This window comes from Anser cygnoides, chromosome 24 (genome assembly GCF_040182565.1).
Source record: "Anser cygnoides isolate HZ-2024a breed goose chromosome 24, Taihu_goose_T2T_genome, whole genome shotgun sequence".
NCBI lineage: Eukaryota > Metazoa > Chordata > Aves > Anseriformes > Anatidae > Anser > Anser cygnoides.
Genome location: NC_089896.1, coordinates 607,376 through 623,685, shown reverse-complemented (window position 1 = coordinate 623,685; position 16,310 = coordinate 607,376). Strand labels below are relative to the sequence as shown.

General features: G+C 52.5%; 1 protein-coding gene across 1 annotated transcript; it reads left to right on the top strand.

Moving 5' to 3' along the window:
- Positions 1–10,074: 10,074 nt before the first annotated feature.
- THEMIS2 (thymocyte selection associated family member 2) lies at positions 10,075–15,070 on the top strand. Its single transcript, XM_013197630.3, has 5 exons — positions 10,075–10,319; positions 12,429–12,569; positions 12,685–12,885; positions 13,071–14,297; positions 14,856–15,070. Exons 1-5 carry the CDS (start codon positions 10,226–10,228, stop codon positions 14,948–14,950), a joined length of 1,758 nt encoding a protein of 585 aa, XP_013053084.3. The 5' UTR covers positions 10,075–10,225; the 3' UTR covers positions 14,951–15,070.
- The last annotated feature ends 1,240 nt before the right edge of the window (positions 15,071–16,310 follow it).

Here is a 16,310-nt window from a genome sequence, read left to right as displayed (position 1 = left end):
CCAGCAATATTTAAGCATCTGGAGCAGCTGTGTCTTCATTTTTGTCTGACAGCAGAAGAATGGATCTTCACAGAAATTAAGAAATCTGCTGATCTACCACAGGTAGAAATAGTTGGTGTAGGTTAAGCAATTAGCTTTGTGGTCTGACTTTTTAAGTGTCAGGGTGGCTAGCAGTTGATTTCCTAGAAGAGTATTAAAAAGGAGGAAACTTGTATGGTTATCTAAAGCACTCTCTGTAATGCAGTCTGCAGAGATGGAAATAAAGAAGTGGAGAAGAGTTTGCAGCTAAATAAATGATTGATCTGAAGAATAATGGGAGTGTTTTCCAGGAACATTGGCCCTGAAGCATTTGTCAGATTGTAACAAGGTTGTATTTCAAAACCAGGAGAGAGAAGAGTAGGACAAGAGCGCAGCACCCAGCAGCCATCCCGAGAGCTAGTAATGAGCTTCCAGAAGCTATCTATTCACAGTGTGCTTTGCAATAAGATACCAGTGTTTTAGACCCTGTGAGGAAGTTCCTGACTGACTGCTCTTGGAGAGCAGATAACTGCTCCCTGGGGCGTTTTAGGAGAGTAGGAACAGCTTCCGCTGCAGAACAGGTGAGTGTTCCAGCTGAAGTACGTGGTCGTGCAACTACACCAAGTGCTTTGAAACAGCCGGTGTAATTGGGAAGGACTGCAGCAGAGGGATGGGCTGGGAGATGTGGCTCAGGACAAGCCAAAGAACTGGGGCTGTGGAATGGCTGTTACTGGTCTCAAAGGTCAGGTGGTGCTTGAGAGTTTGTTTTTCAAAAGCAGACCGATACAGTCAGATAATTTGTAGATTCTCTGGACTCAAAACTGTTTGTTTTAATCTAGCAGTGGCAAGTAAAGAGGAAAAAAACCTCACTTCAACCTCTGCTCAACACTAGGAAAAGCTTCTCATTCGTACAAGCTCTGTGGTGCTACTGAGACTACGCTGCTTGTGCTGTGTAGTGGACAGGAATGTTAGTGCAAGGTGGACAGGGTGAAGCAGGATTGTGCCCAGTTAGGACAGACAGCTTTGTGGTTTGGGTCACCATCTTCTACCCCTGGAAGTCCCATAACCAGTAAGCGGTACCTGGCGTAGTGGCAACAGCTTAGTGTAACTGTGATGCTTTTCCCCACCTCCTTCAAGAGGTCCTGCATCTTCCACAATAGCTGTCCAGCAGTTTTGATGGTTGCTTTGGTGTTATCTTTTGCTTCTTATGAATCCCCCAGAAATGCTGTCCTCTTCAGAGCAGCTGTAAGAAGGGGAGAAGCTGCTAAAGAGCCCACATCTGTGCTGTCCTCCATGATGTGTATGCTGTATGTCTTGTCATATCACCTGGCATGTTCTGACAAATTCAGGCACATTTGCAGAACACGGTAGAGGAGGAGAAGGAGGTCTCAAATAACAGGTGTGCTCCAAGTGCTGCTCTGGTTGTTCTGATATGTCTGCCGTGGTTGAAGTTGTTTACTGCTGCTTTGCAAAGATACCCAGATGGCAAGCTGCCAGCATCTGCGCAGGGCTGTGAGGACCTGGCCAGTAGTACTGGCTTAACCTATCAACTCTGGCCGTAGCTGGCCACAGGAGCTTTTTTGACTCATTTCTGGACTGCAGTGGATCAGTTGCTGCCAGAGGCTCCTCACCTACTTCTAGACGTGTCTAAGGGGAGTGAGTTGAGGCTCAAGGAGCACCAGCAGCATTTTTCCTGGTGGGTGAGCAGTGGTATGTTTATGCCTGTATTATGTCAGGGCAAGTCCTTAATGAAAGGAGGCACAACAACACAACAAGTTGCTTATCCAGTGTCTTTGTGAAAGTACTGGCTTTATGATTTCAGGAGTTTGCAGGAGTTCATTCTGCATTAGCCTTTCTTCTATAGGCATAGTAGTGTGCTCAGTTACTTTGATAGCAATGTCAGGGTTTGGTGGAGATGAGGAAAAGCCTGGAAGAGGCCTGTTTAACCAGTAGTTCCGCTGCCTGCTTAAGCTCAGATACCTCATAGCTCTGATACTGCTTGCTTTTTGACAGGTCAGAGGTGGTTTGTGCTCCACTGTGGAAAGCATTACAAGCCTTCAAGGTGAGGACACTTCAGGCTGACAGACTACTGTTGCTTTGGTCGTAGCAGCTGACTTAACGTTTCTCCTGTGCTAGTCTTCCTTGAGCCCTGCTTGTGGGATCTCAACTCCTGCTTCTGTCTGAGGAGCTCTGACCTCCTGCGTGTTGTAACTTCAGGACTTCAGGTGTAGTCAAACAACAGTAAGCTTGGGACTTTGAATGACAAGCAGGGCAGGATGACTTGAAACTGCCTAAAATCTGTGGAAACTCCAGTTGTCTGCCCTGCAAGGCGAGGCAATTCTTTAGGCAATTTTTAGGTTTCCCCAGTTGAGTGTGGACACCAGAAGAGCAGGTGGACAACTTTGGTCTCCGTAGGTGCTCATGGCAGTGTGATTTCCCACCCATGGCCTGAAGCTGACCTGGCCAAGCCTTGTTCCTGGCTTTCCACAGGAGCTTTCCTCTGCCATACAGCACAGACATCATCTGTTCGTCTCTGAGTGCCTCTACTTCTGTGTCTGTTTCATTTTGCTTTCTTCTGGGCAAGCCACACAAAGACAATGGAGACTGAACCCTCAGGACAGGAGCATGAAAAGTACAGCAGGTACAACGAAAAGTGCTGATAGCTAATCATCCTCCCTGGGCCTGCGAATACTGTCCAGAGGCCAAGCTAACGGCTAAAATGGACAGAGTAAGAAAGTGTGTGCTGCAAGCCCAGGTGGGCTTTTAAAGACTACAAATTTAAAGACTACAAATAACAAGTAGTAAATGATCTGATGTCATGTGGTACCCTGCGCGTGAGAATAGGAAACCAGTGTTTTCCCAGCTATCCACCAGCTGTCGCCTGCACCGAAGGGACACGACAGGATGATATTGCATCTCCTTGAGCATCTACTGCAGGGACTTGGAGAGCAGCTAGCAGCCCTACGTGCTGGGGTGGAGTGTGTCCTGTGCCTGCAGGGACTGCCCGTGCGGTTCGAGAACCTGCCTATCGGCTTTCAGTTCAGTGTAGATCCCAAAACGCCCTTTAGAACATTGCGCAGCTGAGGGATTTGCCAAGGGCCCAGTCAGGTTTCCAGTAGCACCCGGAACTGTCACCTCCATCTGATGCTGAGTACAACGCAGGGCAAGCAGCAGACAAGTAGCTTATAGGGTACTCTGAATCTTTTCAACAGAAATATAAGACTTCGGATACAATCAGCCTATTCCAACCAGAGAAAAGGAAAGCATGGGTTTGGTGTCCCTTATCAAGCCCACCTGTCTCCTGCCAAAAAAGCTCTGCACTGCACTGACCGGCTAGGCACGCTCTTGGGGGATGCTGCACGCGAGATCTGCCATCGAGCTCAGTGAAAGCTGAGATAAACCACATGAATGTTTCTTCAGCAGCCTCCTCTCTGCCAGGAGATGGCACTACGGGGTGTTTCAGGCAAGCTGTCGTGCTGTAGAAAGAGCTGGCCTTTGCATGCAGCACTGAGGTTGGTAGAGCTCGGCCAGGCGCCTACCCAGCTGCTCCCTTGCTCCCCCTCCTAAGCCGGATGGTGAGGAGAAAGTAAAATGAAAAAAACTCACTGGTTCAGATAAGGACGTGGATCACTTATGGATTACTGTCATGTATTAAGCAGACAGCTTGGGGGAGATTAAGTTCACTTATTACCAATTGATAACACAGTAAGGCAGTAAGAAAAAAATAAATAAAAGCACCTCCCATCCCCCTTCCCTGGCACAACTTTGATCTCAATTTTTCTACCTCCTCCCCTGAAGCAGTGCAGAGGAGAAGGGAACGGGGGTTGCAGTCAGTCCATTACACATCTCTGCTGCTCCTTCTCGGTCCCTCTCTGCCCCTGCTCCCCGTGGGGTCCCTCCCACGGGATGCCGTCCTTCCCGAGCTGAGCCTGCGGGGGCTGCAGCTCTTCAAGACCTGCTCCCACACGGCTCCGTACCACGGGGTCCATCCCCCAGGAGCAAACTGCTCCAGCACGGGTCCCCCACGGGCGGCAGCTCCCCTGAGACCCCCCGCTCCTGCCGGGGCTCCTCTCCATGAGCTGCTGCAGCACGGAGATCTGCTCCCCTGTGGTACCCCATGGGTGCAGGGGGACAGCCTGCTCCACCATGGGCCTCAGGGGAACTTCTGCCCCAGTGCCTGGAGCACCTCCTGCTCCTCCTTCACCAACTTTGGTGTCTGCAGGATTCCTTCTGTCTCAGTTTCTCAGTCCTCTCTCTCCCAGCTGCTGTTGCACAGCATTTTTTCCCCTTTCTTCCCACAGAGCTCATGGCTCAGCTCTGGTCAGCAGTTGGGTCCCTTTTGGAGCCCTCCAGAACTGGCTCGTTTCTAACACAGGGCAGCTTCTGGACTCTTCTCACAGAGCCCCCAGCCCTCACTGCCAACACCTTGCCTTAGAAGCCCAATACATGTTTGCTCTTCCCTCGTCACACTTAGTCATCAGCCTAGGAGCACAGAAACTTCATGTGATTTATGAGACTTGTTTGCTGAGTTCTCATCACTTCCTTGTGGGTTTTTGGGTGGAAAAAAAGCCAGTTCCAGGAAAAAAAGTTTCTTTTGAAAGGGCTGCTTCTGTCCACCCTGTCTTTTGCAGAAATCAACTGTGTGAAACTGATAATAGCCCTCTGGCTGCAGGCAGTTGCTAGCCAACAGTTGTTCCTATTTTGATATCACTGGGCCCTTCTGTTGTGTTTCATCTTTCTGTTCCCTTTTAACCATTTTGTCTCAGTTACTCCATATGCAGAAGAGAATATGCACTAGGATGTAGGTGTCAGTTGCTTCTTGATGACCAAAATCCTGGTCAAGATGTAGGTGTTGACCCACACCCTGTTCAGTATTTGAATTTCTGCGAATCATCTTCAGCAACTTTTTTTACCTAAGTGTGTCAGTGATGTAGGTATGTAGGTAAAATAGGTATTTTCTTCCATCTCAGACAAATGCACAATTGGAGGGAAAAAAAAAACACAATTGCAGTCACTTTACTGTCAGTGAGCTGAACCAAGAGGGAGATTGTGGCAACTTCCTCTGATTGTAGTAACTTCCTCTTCCCCTGTTACCTCTACTGACCATTCTCACCCTTATTATATGCTTAAGGAGGGGGAAGGATCCCCTCGAGAGGAGTTTCCATCTCAGTTCCCCGTGCTGTTGGTGACCCCTCTTCCTCGGCCTTTCGGCTGCACGCCTTGCGCCGGCCTCTGGCCTTAGTGAGGCGCCGGGTGCTGTTTGCTGGGAGGAGCAGTGGGTCACCGAGCTCTGATGTCCTCCTGCAGAGTTGGAGTACCTCTCCGTGTTGTCCCACTGTCAGGGCACCCCTGTGAAGGGACCGCCTGCCAGGCCTCTGCATTTCAGTTCAGAGAGGTGGAGACAGTGGTGACAAAGGGGCCCCCAGCCCAGGGGCCGTGTGCCTAGCCCGAGCCTAGGTCCCTGACCTCAGGCTCAGGGTGCCTGATTTGTCCTTTCCTTTCCTGGTCCCTGTGGGGAAGTGAGAGCTGTGTGTGGAAGGGGTGGGATTTGTTTGTGACACCAGCAGTTCCCAGGGCCCTGCAGCCACTGTCCCGTTCCTCCCCTTGCAGGCAGAGCTAGCAGGAAGACACCAGCCTGGCGAGAGCAGGAGGAAGCGAAAGCGTTATGTGCGATTAGTTCCACTCATTTATTCAGCCCAGGGTTTTGGCTGTGTTTGGGATCACAGAGCCCTGACAAGTTTGCTGCCTCTTCCTCCTCCAACTGCTCGGTTACTTTGCTTCCTACAGGCATCCCAAACCTCACGGGGCCATTACACGTGCTTCCAGGTAGCTGCAAAGCATTAGCCTTGTTCACCTCTCCCTTGAACCTTGAGTAGATGAAATCAGGCTCAAGGCGAAGCTACCATGAGAGCACAGCGGGTGTTGCTGCCCCCAAATCAGAGCCAGTCAGCCCTTTGGGCTGTTGTCAGCCAACTTGGACATCTCTCCCTGCCTGAAGTCCAGGCAAGGGGCAGGGAAACAAGCATGCAGCCCAAAACAAGCACATTTGAAAGACTCGTACGACGAGGGAGAGTAGACTCTTGTCTCAGAACAGAGATGGAGGAGTCGTCTCACCCCTGCCCATGAAGTGCCCCTGAACAATAGATACGAGGTTCTAAGGCAGGAGAGAGGAGACTCCGGGAGAACGAGTAAAGACCTCGGAAAGACCAAAGAGAACTCAGAAAGGCCGACCACGCAAAGTTGGCTCTGGCTCCCAACTGCTTCAAAACCAGTGCCACAAAAAGGCGCAAAGGGTGTTAGTCATTGGAGACTCCTCTCTGAGAGGCACCGAGGCTCCCATTTGCCATCTAGACAATCTCTCCAGAGAGGTTTGCTGCCTGGGGCCTGTATTTGTGACATTACAAAGAGACTACCGAGCCTGGTGGGTTCCAAAGACTCCCACTTCCTGCTTTTTCAAGTAGGATCAAACGAAGCTGTACCGAGGAAACTCTGAAATATCAAAAAGGAAAAAACCATGTCCCTTGGAAATACGTTGAAGGGGTTGGGAGCGCAAGTAGCGTTCTCCTCTGTCCTCCCAGTTGGTGACTGGGACCCAGGAAGAAGGAGACGAAGGGGCCAAGTGAATTGGCTGCGATGCTGGTGGCGTGCCAAGGTTTTGGGTTCTACAACCTTGGACAAACTTTTGAGAGACTGGGCATGCTGATGCTGGATGGGGTGCAGCTGACCGGGTGGGACAAGAACTTACTGACAGCAGCCCTGCAGAGAAGGACTTGGGGGTTCTGGTAGACGAAAAGCTCGGCATGAGCCAGCAGTGCACGCTGGCCGCCCAGAAGGCCAACTGTGTCCTGGGCTGAACCAAGAGAGGCATGGCCAGCAGGTGGAGGGAGGTGATTGTCCCCCTCTGCTCTGCCCCTGTGAGGCCCCACCTGGAGTCTTGCGTCCAGGTCTGGAGCCCCCCCCAGCATGTTGATCTGTCAGAGCGGGTCCAGAGGAGGGCCACGAAGGTGATCAAGGAGCTGGAGCACCTCTCCTGTGAAGAAAGGCTGACGGAGCTGGGGCCGCTCAGCCTACAGAAGAAAAGGCTCTGGGATGACCTCACTGTGACCTTTCAATACTTTGCTCAATCAGATAATGACAGGACAAGGAGGAATGGTTTTAAACTAAAAGAGGGGAGATTTAGATTAGATGTTAGGAGGAAATTCTTCACTCAGAGGGTGGTGAGGCACTGGAACAGGTTGCCCAGAGAGGTTGTGGCTGCCCCATCCCTGGAGGTGTTCAAGGCCAGGTTGGATGAGGCCCTGAGCAACCTGATCTGGTGGGTGGCATCCCTGCCCATGGCAGGGGGGTTGGAACTAGGTGATCTTTGAGGTCCCTTCCAACCCAAGCCATTCTGTGATTATATGATTCTCCCTATCCTCACTCCCCTTCTCATGCAGTTCTTCACATCCCTAAAGAAAAGAGATGCTCCTGGCCCATCTCCTTCCTCTTTGGCTCCGACTCACTTTGGCCAAGGCCAGGCTTGTCGCTGCTGGAACTCAGCAGCCTTGAGACTTGCTCATAAAGGCCTCTTTCAAGCAAGATCCAGTGTATGATCCTACCACCTCCATGCTCGCTGTCTCCAAATCCAGGGCTTGGATACCTCCATGACTCCTTGTATTTTTCCAAATTTCCATGGAGATTTGGACACCAGGTCCTCAAATGTCCTGTCACAGTTGCACTCTACACTTTGCAAACTAGCATCCCCCTTGATCATGTGTCCTTGTATCACTCGCCTGCTCTGGGAATCAGGGGCGGGTGGACCTGCATCTCACAACAGTGTCAAGATGCAAAAATGCATCACTGAGCAGAGCTGCACTAGTGCTGGGTTTCCTGTGTGCTGTTTCTGCTTGGGTGTTAGTTTTTCAGTCTGTGGGATGAAACTTCAGCAAAGACCAAGGACAGTCTTTGGTGTCTGCTCCAACTACAACCAGCTTGTTAGCTTGGTAAACTATAGGCTGCTAAGCCTGGGAGCAGCTGTACGGTATTGATATTTAAAATATATACATGTATGTCTTTTGTTAGCTTTACTAGAATTCTCACGGTTCTGTTTAAGCCACTGTATGTTTCTGTCCCATTTCATTTAATTTCCCCGTGTCCTCTTATTTTTAAACATATTTTTATCCACCCCTGGATGTGATAATGAGCTTAATGGAGTACATGCTAAACATATATGGCTATAACTTGACTCTCCACCCAAATCATGCTAAACATCACCATGTGGGGGGAAGTTTAAGTTTAGAGTATAAAGGACAATTGTTAGTGTTAGAAAAAACAGCAATAGTGTTAGCATTAGTTAGATAAAGTGAGAAAAAAAAGTTAGAAAAGTGGGTGGCGGGGGGAGAGAAGAGATTGGAGACCTAGAAGAGGCAGTTGGTGGGCTGTGCTCCTCCAAGACAACGATGCCTTCTTGGTAAGCTCTGCACCTTCACTTTTTGGTGAGGAATACCCCAGACAGCATTTTGCTAGCACTGTTATCATATATTAGCGTTATTGCAGTAAGTATATTTGTCAACAGCAATTGCGAATCTGTTATATCTTGTCGACTTATTAAATACTTTCAATTTTGCAAACCTGTCTCAGCAAAAGTCCTTGGCAGGGCTCTGAAACAGGCAAACGTTTGACTACCTTTTTATGTGACACCTATAGGGGGTGGTTTTGGGAGCTGGGCTAGTTTTGTCTGGTGAAGAAGAGGAGAAGGGTGATCTAACAGCAGCCCACAACTACTCGAAGGAGACTTTCACAGGCAATGGAGCCAACCTGTTCCCAGACGTGGCAGACAAGACAGCAAGGGCCAATGGCCACACCTGCAGCCTGGGACATGCAAGGCTCAGCAACAGGAAAGCATCTCATTTGGGAGGGATGTGCAGCCCTGGGACAGGTCACCAGAGAGGTGTGGGGTCTCCCTCCCTGTAGGTTGTCAAGACATTGGCACAGCTGAGCTGCTCTGGTGCCGAGGACAGTCCAGCTCCAAGTGGCAGCTTGGCCTGAAATCCTTTGGACACCTCTGCTGCTGTGACATGCTGGAAGGCATACTGAAATTGCCTTCTGTGGGGGAATCACAGTGCCCCGGCACTCTCTGTCCCTTAGATTGCTTTGTGCTCTTCTTAACAGCAGGAAACACACACGTTTCTATGAAGGAATTAAGAAATTCCTGTTCAGCAAATGGAGTCAAAGCAGAGCAAGACACCTTTTTGTGCATCATCTATTTAAAAGTACCTTTCTTCAAGTTTTATTCCTACATGCAGGCCCATCCTCCTGCTGTTCCTAGCCTGCCGCTTCAGTTTGATTCATCAGCTGAGTTGAAGGAAAGTTGTTAGAAAGATGAGGCTCACCAGGAGCTGCAGATCTCAGAAATGACGTTTCCATCTCAGCAGCCTGTGTGACTGGTGCGTGGAGCCTGCGGCCATGGGGACCGTGCTCCACTGCTTCGGCAAGGGACGGACTCACCTCTATGGGAGGCCGAGCTGGGTGCTGCTGCCTGTGCTGGACACAGGAATGTGGCTGCTGCCTTGCCCAGGGCTGAGGCAGCCACACAGAGATCCCATCTGGACCTGCTGCTTCCCCTCTGCTCCTCTGCGTGCTGAGCACAGCCAGGGCGTGATGCAGGAGGGATTTGTGAGTGGGGCAAGGGGAATCTGAATGCCTGGAGGTGAGCAGGATAGAGGTGCCCGTGTGCTTCCAAGGAGTGAGGGCTGCCTGGACACAGCCCTTCAGTAGCTCAGCCATGGTCCGTTCAGACCTGGCCTCCGCCCCACAGCACCGTCACTCTGTCTGGCCTCAGACACAGAGGGGTAGGGCAGGCTGGCACATGGGAGGTGTGCCATGGGGACAGCCTGGGCAGGACGGGCCGGAGCATTGGTCCAGCCAGGACAGCACCATGGCAGAGCCAAGGGTCTGTGCCTTTGCCTGCCCTCAGCACCATCAGCATGGGCAGGGCAGGGCTAGGAGCCACCAGGCTGTGACAGGCCGTGGGCGACAGGAATTGGGCTGTCCCAGCAGCTCATCGGTCTGTTTACACGGACTGGAAAGCTGCCAGCAGCAAGTATCTGGAGCAGGAACTTACCGCTGCTAGAAGCAGAAGTGAAAACCATGCAGAAGTGAAAGCAGAGCCCAGAGCTGTCTTAGGTCACTCCCTGCAGAGGACCCCGGAGCACGCAGCAGCACAGGCATGGAGCCCCTCTCCTTCCAGGAGTACATCTGCTCCCTGGACCCCACCACCCTACCCCGCATCCTCAGGATATGCTCTGGTGTCTACTTCCAAGGTGAGAGCTGGGTGCCCGCTGACGCAAAGGAGTGTCCCAAGGCTGTGCCACCTCCCCATGGCCCTGAGAGATGAAGCCCTGATCGGTGTAATTTCCTCTGCTGATGGCCGTGTTGGTGGTGAGATGGAGTCAGAAATTAGCAAATGTTTTTGCTGGATTTCTGGGTCTCCCAAAAAAATGGGAATGCACAGTGGGATCCTGCCCACTGTGCCAACACCGATGTGGAAGATACCATCAGGACTTGTGAGATTTCTAGCACTAGGTCACACTGACTTTTAAAGAGCAGGAGAAGCAGTGGTCTAATTCTTTTTCCCTGTAGCTCAGCACAGATGGATGCTTAGCTCTCCCAAAGAGCCTTTGCCCTTGATAACATCTTAAATTTGCTAAATGCGTAAAACTGCCACCGTTCATTGAAACAACAGCAGTTAACATGTTTAGCAGTTGCTGGTAGTTGTGGTGAGGAGGCTGGAGCAGGGCGTTTGTCATGAGTCCATCCCAGAGGGGGAGAAGTTTTAGGCTGCAAAATGTTTGGTAGCAGCTCGTAGAGTGCAGAAATTCAGGGTCAGAAGGGTTCATTGCTCGTGGTGGACGGTATCATGGCATGGCAGCGTAGTCTGAGGAGCTCCTGCTCCATGAAAGGCAGTGTGTCCCAGGACATACTTACTCTGTCCCTTCGCAGTACCAACTCTTTCCCACAGCTTGGAAATGGTGTTTGCATTTGGCATCCAATTACATTGTTCAGTCTCCAGCCATTCCTGTTGTACTCTTCTGCACCGTTTATCTCCTCTGTTATGACATCTGCACCGTTATCAGCACTGGAAGCTTTCCAGGGCATGGATTGTACAAGCTTCTAGGTATTTCTGACTGCTTAGAAGTAAGTGTCAGCACAACAAGGACCCCTTGGCCAGCTCTTACGGGGCTCCCAGCTACATATTCCCTTGGCTGCTGGTGGATGGTGTTAGACCCTCATAGGCAGATGATTATGCACCGGGGGTTAGTCAGCATTGCACCCTGCAGATGTGTTATCTTGCAGAGATAATGTTTCTTAAACATTTTGAGTTGCATATTTCTGGATTTCCTGCCATTACTTCTGGCTTTCTGTTTTGGGGACGGCAGGTGGGCGGGGAGGGTGTCTCCAAGAACTTCAGCAAAACTCCTGCCACTCTCAGCCCTTTCTCAGCCTCCTCCCTCAGCCAAACACTCTTCATGTCCTCCACATTCTTGCTAATATTTTGTGTTGCAACTGCTGTGGCTTGATGCTGTGATGGAGCTGAGGAGCAACTCCTTCATAGACTTTGTGCTACTGATCACCACCCTCTGGGCCAATAACCCAGTTTTCAGTCCAGCACAGCAGGCACTTATCTAACCCATACTTCATCTGCTTCTCTGTGAGGATGTGATGGGAGACATGCCAAAATTTTTGGTGCCAAAAACCTTACTGAAGTTAAGGTAAAACACCACCCACTGCTCTCCCCTTGTCCACCAAGCCTAACACCTCATTGTAGAAGGTGATCAGGTTGGTTAAGCACAATATGATCCCCTTTTGATAATCTATGCTAATCTCAATCAGCAAAGCTTTTCATACAAAGATTAACAACAGTTAAAAAATGCTGGTAGAGGCAGATTCTTCCAGGAAATCCTGAGGGATGCTGGTTGCTCAGCCCTCTCCAGTTGTGCTGAGCTCCACTACACTTGGCACCAGGGTGTCCAGCTGCAGCCCCACTTGTGCAGGGCAGCAGCAGCAGCAGAAAGTGTGGCCTTGTGTGATCCAGAGCAATCTCTGCCCACTGGTAATCAAAGCATGTGGGCTCAAAATTAATCAGCCGAGAAGAAATAAACCCATTTGTGAACAGCTTGCAAGCAGCAGCTGATGGGCTTGGCAGCAGTTGCTTCCTGCACGGCTCCCAGAGCACAAGTGCCCATGCTGATGGGTGGCGGCTCCCTGTCCCCATGCTCTGAGAGGAGACGGGCTAGCAGAGTTGCTGGAGCCACTCCACAGCCAGATGTGACCCAGCTGGGCTGCCTGGGGCCATGTGGGACACCTGCACCCCACAGCCCAGCCTCAGCACAGTGGCTGTCAATGACAACATGTCCCTCCTCTCCCTGCAGGGTCCGTGTATGAGATCTCAGGCAATGAGTGCTGTTTGTCAACTGGTGACCTGCTGAAAATCACAGCTGTCACGCTGCAGAAGGTTGTCTGTGAGAATGTGCGCACGGGGCAGACAACGGAGCTGCTGCCAACATTTAAGGGTGAGCAAGGACACCCTTCCCCAGCCCACCACAACCGAGCCCACGGCACCCCACGGGGCCCTCCTCCCTGGGAGCCCTTTGCACCTGCCAGGGTCTCAGCCTTGCCCTCCCACAGGTCTTTTCCAGCCTGCCCCAGACCTGGGGCCATGCCCCACGCCACAGGAACCTTTCCTGGGGGTCAGCATGAAGAAGGGCCTGACGCTGCCTCAGGCGCTGGAGTGGGGGAGCAGGCAGAGACAGCCCCTGCGGTGCCCCACCATCGGCCCCCACGCCCTGCTCCTGAGCCCCGTCTACGAGGTGCAGGCCACCATGAACCGTGAGTCCTGCTGTGGGGTCAAGCAGGGGTGCTGGGGGTGAGGGTGGGGGGGCCTTACACGGGTTTGTTGCTAGAGCCCTGACACGGGCAGCGTGGGTGGTCACAGGCAGGGTGGGCACAAGGTGAGGTTCTCCACAGCATGGGGAGAGGCCGAGCACGAGATCAGGGTGGCTCTGCCCCTGCAGTGCGAAGGGACGAGGTGAAGATCCCCTCCACGCTGGAGGTGGACGTGGAGGATGTGACAGAGGAGTCGCAGGACGTTCACTTCTCCCGGCCACTGCTGCTGAGCGAGGTGCTGGGGATGGAGGAGGTGCTGCCGACACAGGCCGAGATCCTGGAGGGGCCCCGCAGTGCCACCATCTTTGAGAGCGCCTGGGTCCCCCGCCTGCGGAAGGGACAGCGGCTGCAGATCCACAGCTGCTCCCACACCTGGAGGGTCCTGGCCTCTGCCCGCAGCGGCACCCGCCATTTCCTTCTCTCCAGTGCCTACCAGGGCCGCTTCAGGCGGCGGCCCCGGCAGTTTGCAGGGGTGCAGGAGCTGGCAGCCAGCCTGCAGCCTGGCCAGCAGCTGCACGTGGTGGTAACGCAGGACTGTGAGGGCCGCGAGGACGACGTGCCCCCACTCAGTGTGGGTGACCGGCTGGAGGCCCGGCAGCTACTGCTGGCTGGTGGCAGCACCCGGCTCCTGTGCCTCCGCCATAGTGAGGAGGAGGATGAGGAGGAGGAGGGCGAGGAGCTGCTGCTGCCACTGGATCTGGGGGGCAGCTTTGTGGAGGAGGCGTGTGACAGCAAGAAGTACAGGCTGACGGAGCTGGTGGAGCTGTTGCCACTGCCATGTGACGTCCGGGTGGTGGCCACAGACCCGGCCCTGGAGAGGGATGTGCTGGGCTCCTTCCCTGCACTGCGGCTGGAGGCCCGCATCACCCAGCCCTTTCTGGTCAGCAGCTTCTGTGAGGAGCCAGATAAGGGCTTTGAGATCCCACCCCAGTGGTTGGACCTCTCCCTTGTCCTCACTGAGGAGCCCATCCACTCCCAGGCCCCCTCCACACACTGCTCCCATGTGGAGGAGCTGACCGAGGCCTTCTACTACAAGCTGCTGGCGCAGCTGCCAGGTGGCTCAGCCCCGCCACCCCCACGGCCCCCCAAGCCAAAGTCCGCTGGTAGGGCTGTGCAGGTGCAGCCAAGCCCTGCCCCGAAGCAGAAGGACAGGACACGCTCCAGGGGAAAGCGCTCCCTGGCCCCGAGCCCCACCACCAGCTCCCAGACACGCCTGGCTCCTCCACTGCCGCCGCCGTTGGTCCTTCCCCAGAAGGTGAAGAGCCTCACTACCCATCGGAGCACCCCCAATGAGTACAGCCCACGCCCCCGTCTGCTGGCATCTCCCCGGTCCCGCAAGGCTCCCAGTAACACAGGTGAGGGGACGGGGCCCCCAGCAGCAATAGCGGGTTCTATGTGTGTATTATTTGTATTGTTGTGGGGCACTGCTGGCCATGAGGTACCTGGGGCTGTTCCCATGGGGACATGAGGCAGGGACGTTCTGCTGGAGAGACCGGCACCCACCTACCCAACCCCAGACCAGCTGGGTTTCCGTGGGTGGCTGCCCCATCCCTTGTCCCACACATGGGCCGTAGCATGAGGGAAAACAAGGTCTAGCCTCCAGGGCTATTGAGAAACGAACGCTGTACACAAGCACTTGGCCTTGACCTGCTATCAAATGCAGAATGTTCCTGCCCCACAGATTGCAAGGGACCCGTGGCACTGGAAGCCAGTGTCTATAGTGGCGAGAAGCCCTTTTCCTTCCAGGTGCTTGGTCCCATACTTGCTGGGGCTACTGCTGAGTCCTGGTGCAGGTACTCCTCCTGCACCACCACACCAGGGAGGAGGGGAGGGCAGGCTGAGGCATCTCCCTGTAGGGTTTCCACCATGCTCCAGCTCCATTTATGTACATAGTCTGTGCTTCTCTCTTGCAGACATGGAGAAAAGCAGTGATGAACATGACTATGAAGTCATTGAAGAAGACATTCAAAAGACAATTCACAAAATGCAGACTGTTTTTCCTTTCTAATCATCTGGTTTCTGGAAGCTGTCCAGCCTCCGAATTTTCTTAGATCTTGTATTAAATTAAGGCTATTAAATAGCCTATTAAATAAAGGCTAAATACAACCTTAGGGGTCCACAGCACAAATTCCAACTGCCTCGATGATGCAAATAATGCGTCCCCCTTTCCTTGAATGCATCCTAGTCTGCATTAGCAGAGGAGTGGCCAGCAGGTCAAGGGAGGGGCTTGTCCCCCCTCTGCTCTGCCCCTGTGAGGCCCTACTAGTGAAGACTCCAGTCCTGCATCCAGGCCTGGGGTCCCCAGCACAAGAAGGATGTGGGGCTGTTTGAGTGGGTCCAGAGGACCATGAAGATGATCAAGGAGCTGGAGCACCTCTCCTGCAAAGAAAGGCTGGGAGAGCTGGGGCTGTTCAGCCTACAGAAGAGAAGGCTCTGGGGTCACCTCACTGCAGCTTTTCAGTACTTAAAGGGGACTTACAGAAAGGATGGAGAACAACTTTTTGCTTGGGCAATGACAGGACAAGGGGGAATGGTTTTAAACTAAAAGTGGGGAGATTTAGATCAGAGATTAATAGGAAATTCTTCACTGTAAGGGTAGTAAGGCACTGGAACAGGTTGCCCAGAAAAGTTGTGGATGCCCCATCCCTGGAGGTGTTCAAGGCCAGGTTGGATGAGGCCCTGAGCAACCTGATCTAGTGGGTGGCATCCCTGCTGATGGCAGGGGGATTGGAACTGGATGATCTTTAATGTCCCTTCCAACCTCAGCCCCATATGATTCTATGCATGCAAGCAGCCCATATGCCTGAGGAACAGCCACATACGCAGACTAAATCCTCCCTGCTCTGCTGTAGCTGGCTGTTGTGCAATGGATTGCGTCCTCTGCTGTCACTCGTGGGACTCTCCAACTGCACCAGAGCAGCAAACAGTTGGGCAACCATCCTGGGAACTGAGCAGTCACCAAGAGGTCATTGAGGTGCTGGCCAAGGCCCTAGAACATGTATCTCACTCTGCTCCTATGCACTAATATCATCCACACACTTTCTGCATAATAGCTTGGCTGGATCCTAAGGATGTGCCGTGCTCACAGCCATTTCAAACTGAAAAGTTCTAGAACTAATTCTTCTGTTGCAGTTGTTTTGCGGGAATCTACCAAAGGCTCATGAACCAGCATCAGCAGCTTTCTATATATCCTACTCCTACTGGACGAAGCATTGCCACCCTGCCTGGCTGCTGCAGCGCCAGGCAGCACCAACACAGGGCAATTTCCAGACCTCGCTACTTCAGATTAGAAGCAGGTACAAATCAGAGCTGGAAAATAAGTTTTTCAATTCCTTTACTAGTAAACTTTTTTTTTTTGTGAAGTGTAA

Bases quoted from the DNA above. Each gene is read 5' to 3' on its own strand.
- THEMIS2 (XM_013197630.3), top strand. From the start codon at position 10,226: ATGGAGCCCCTCTCCTTCCAGGAGTACATCTGCTCCCTGGACCCCACC. The intron at 12,570-12,684 runs GTGAGCAAGGAC...GCCCTCCCACAG, and splicing joins GCTGCTGCCAACATTTAAGG to GTCTTTTCCAGCCTGCCCCA. The intron at 12,886-13,070 runs GTGAGTCCTGCT...CTGCCCCTGCAG, and splicing joins GGTGCAGGCCACCATGAACC to TGCGAAGGGACGAGGTGAAG.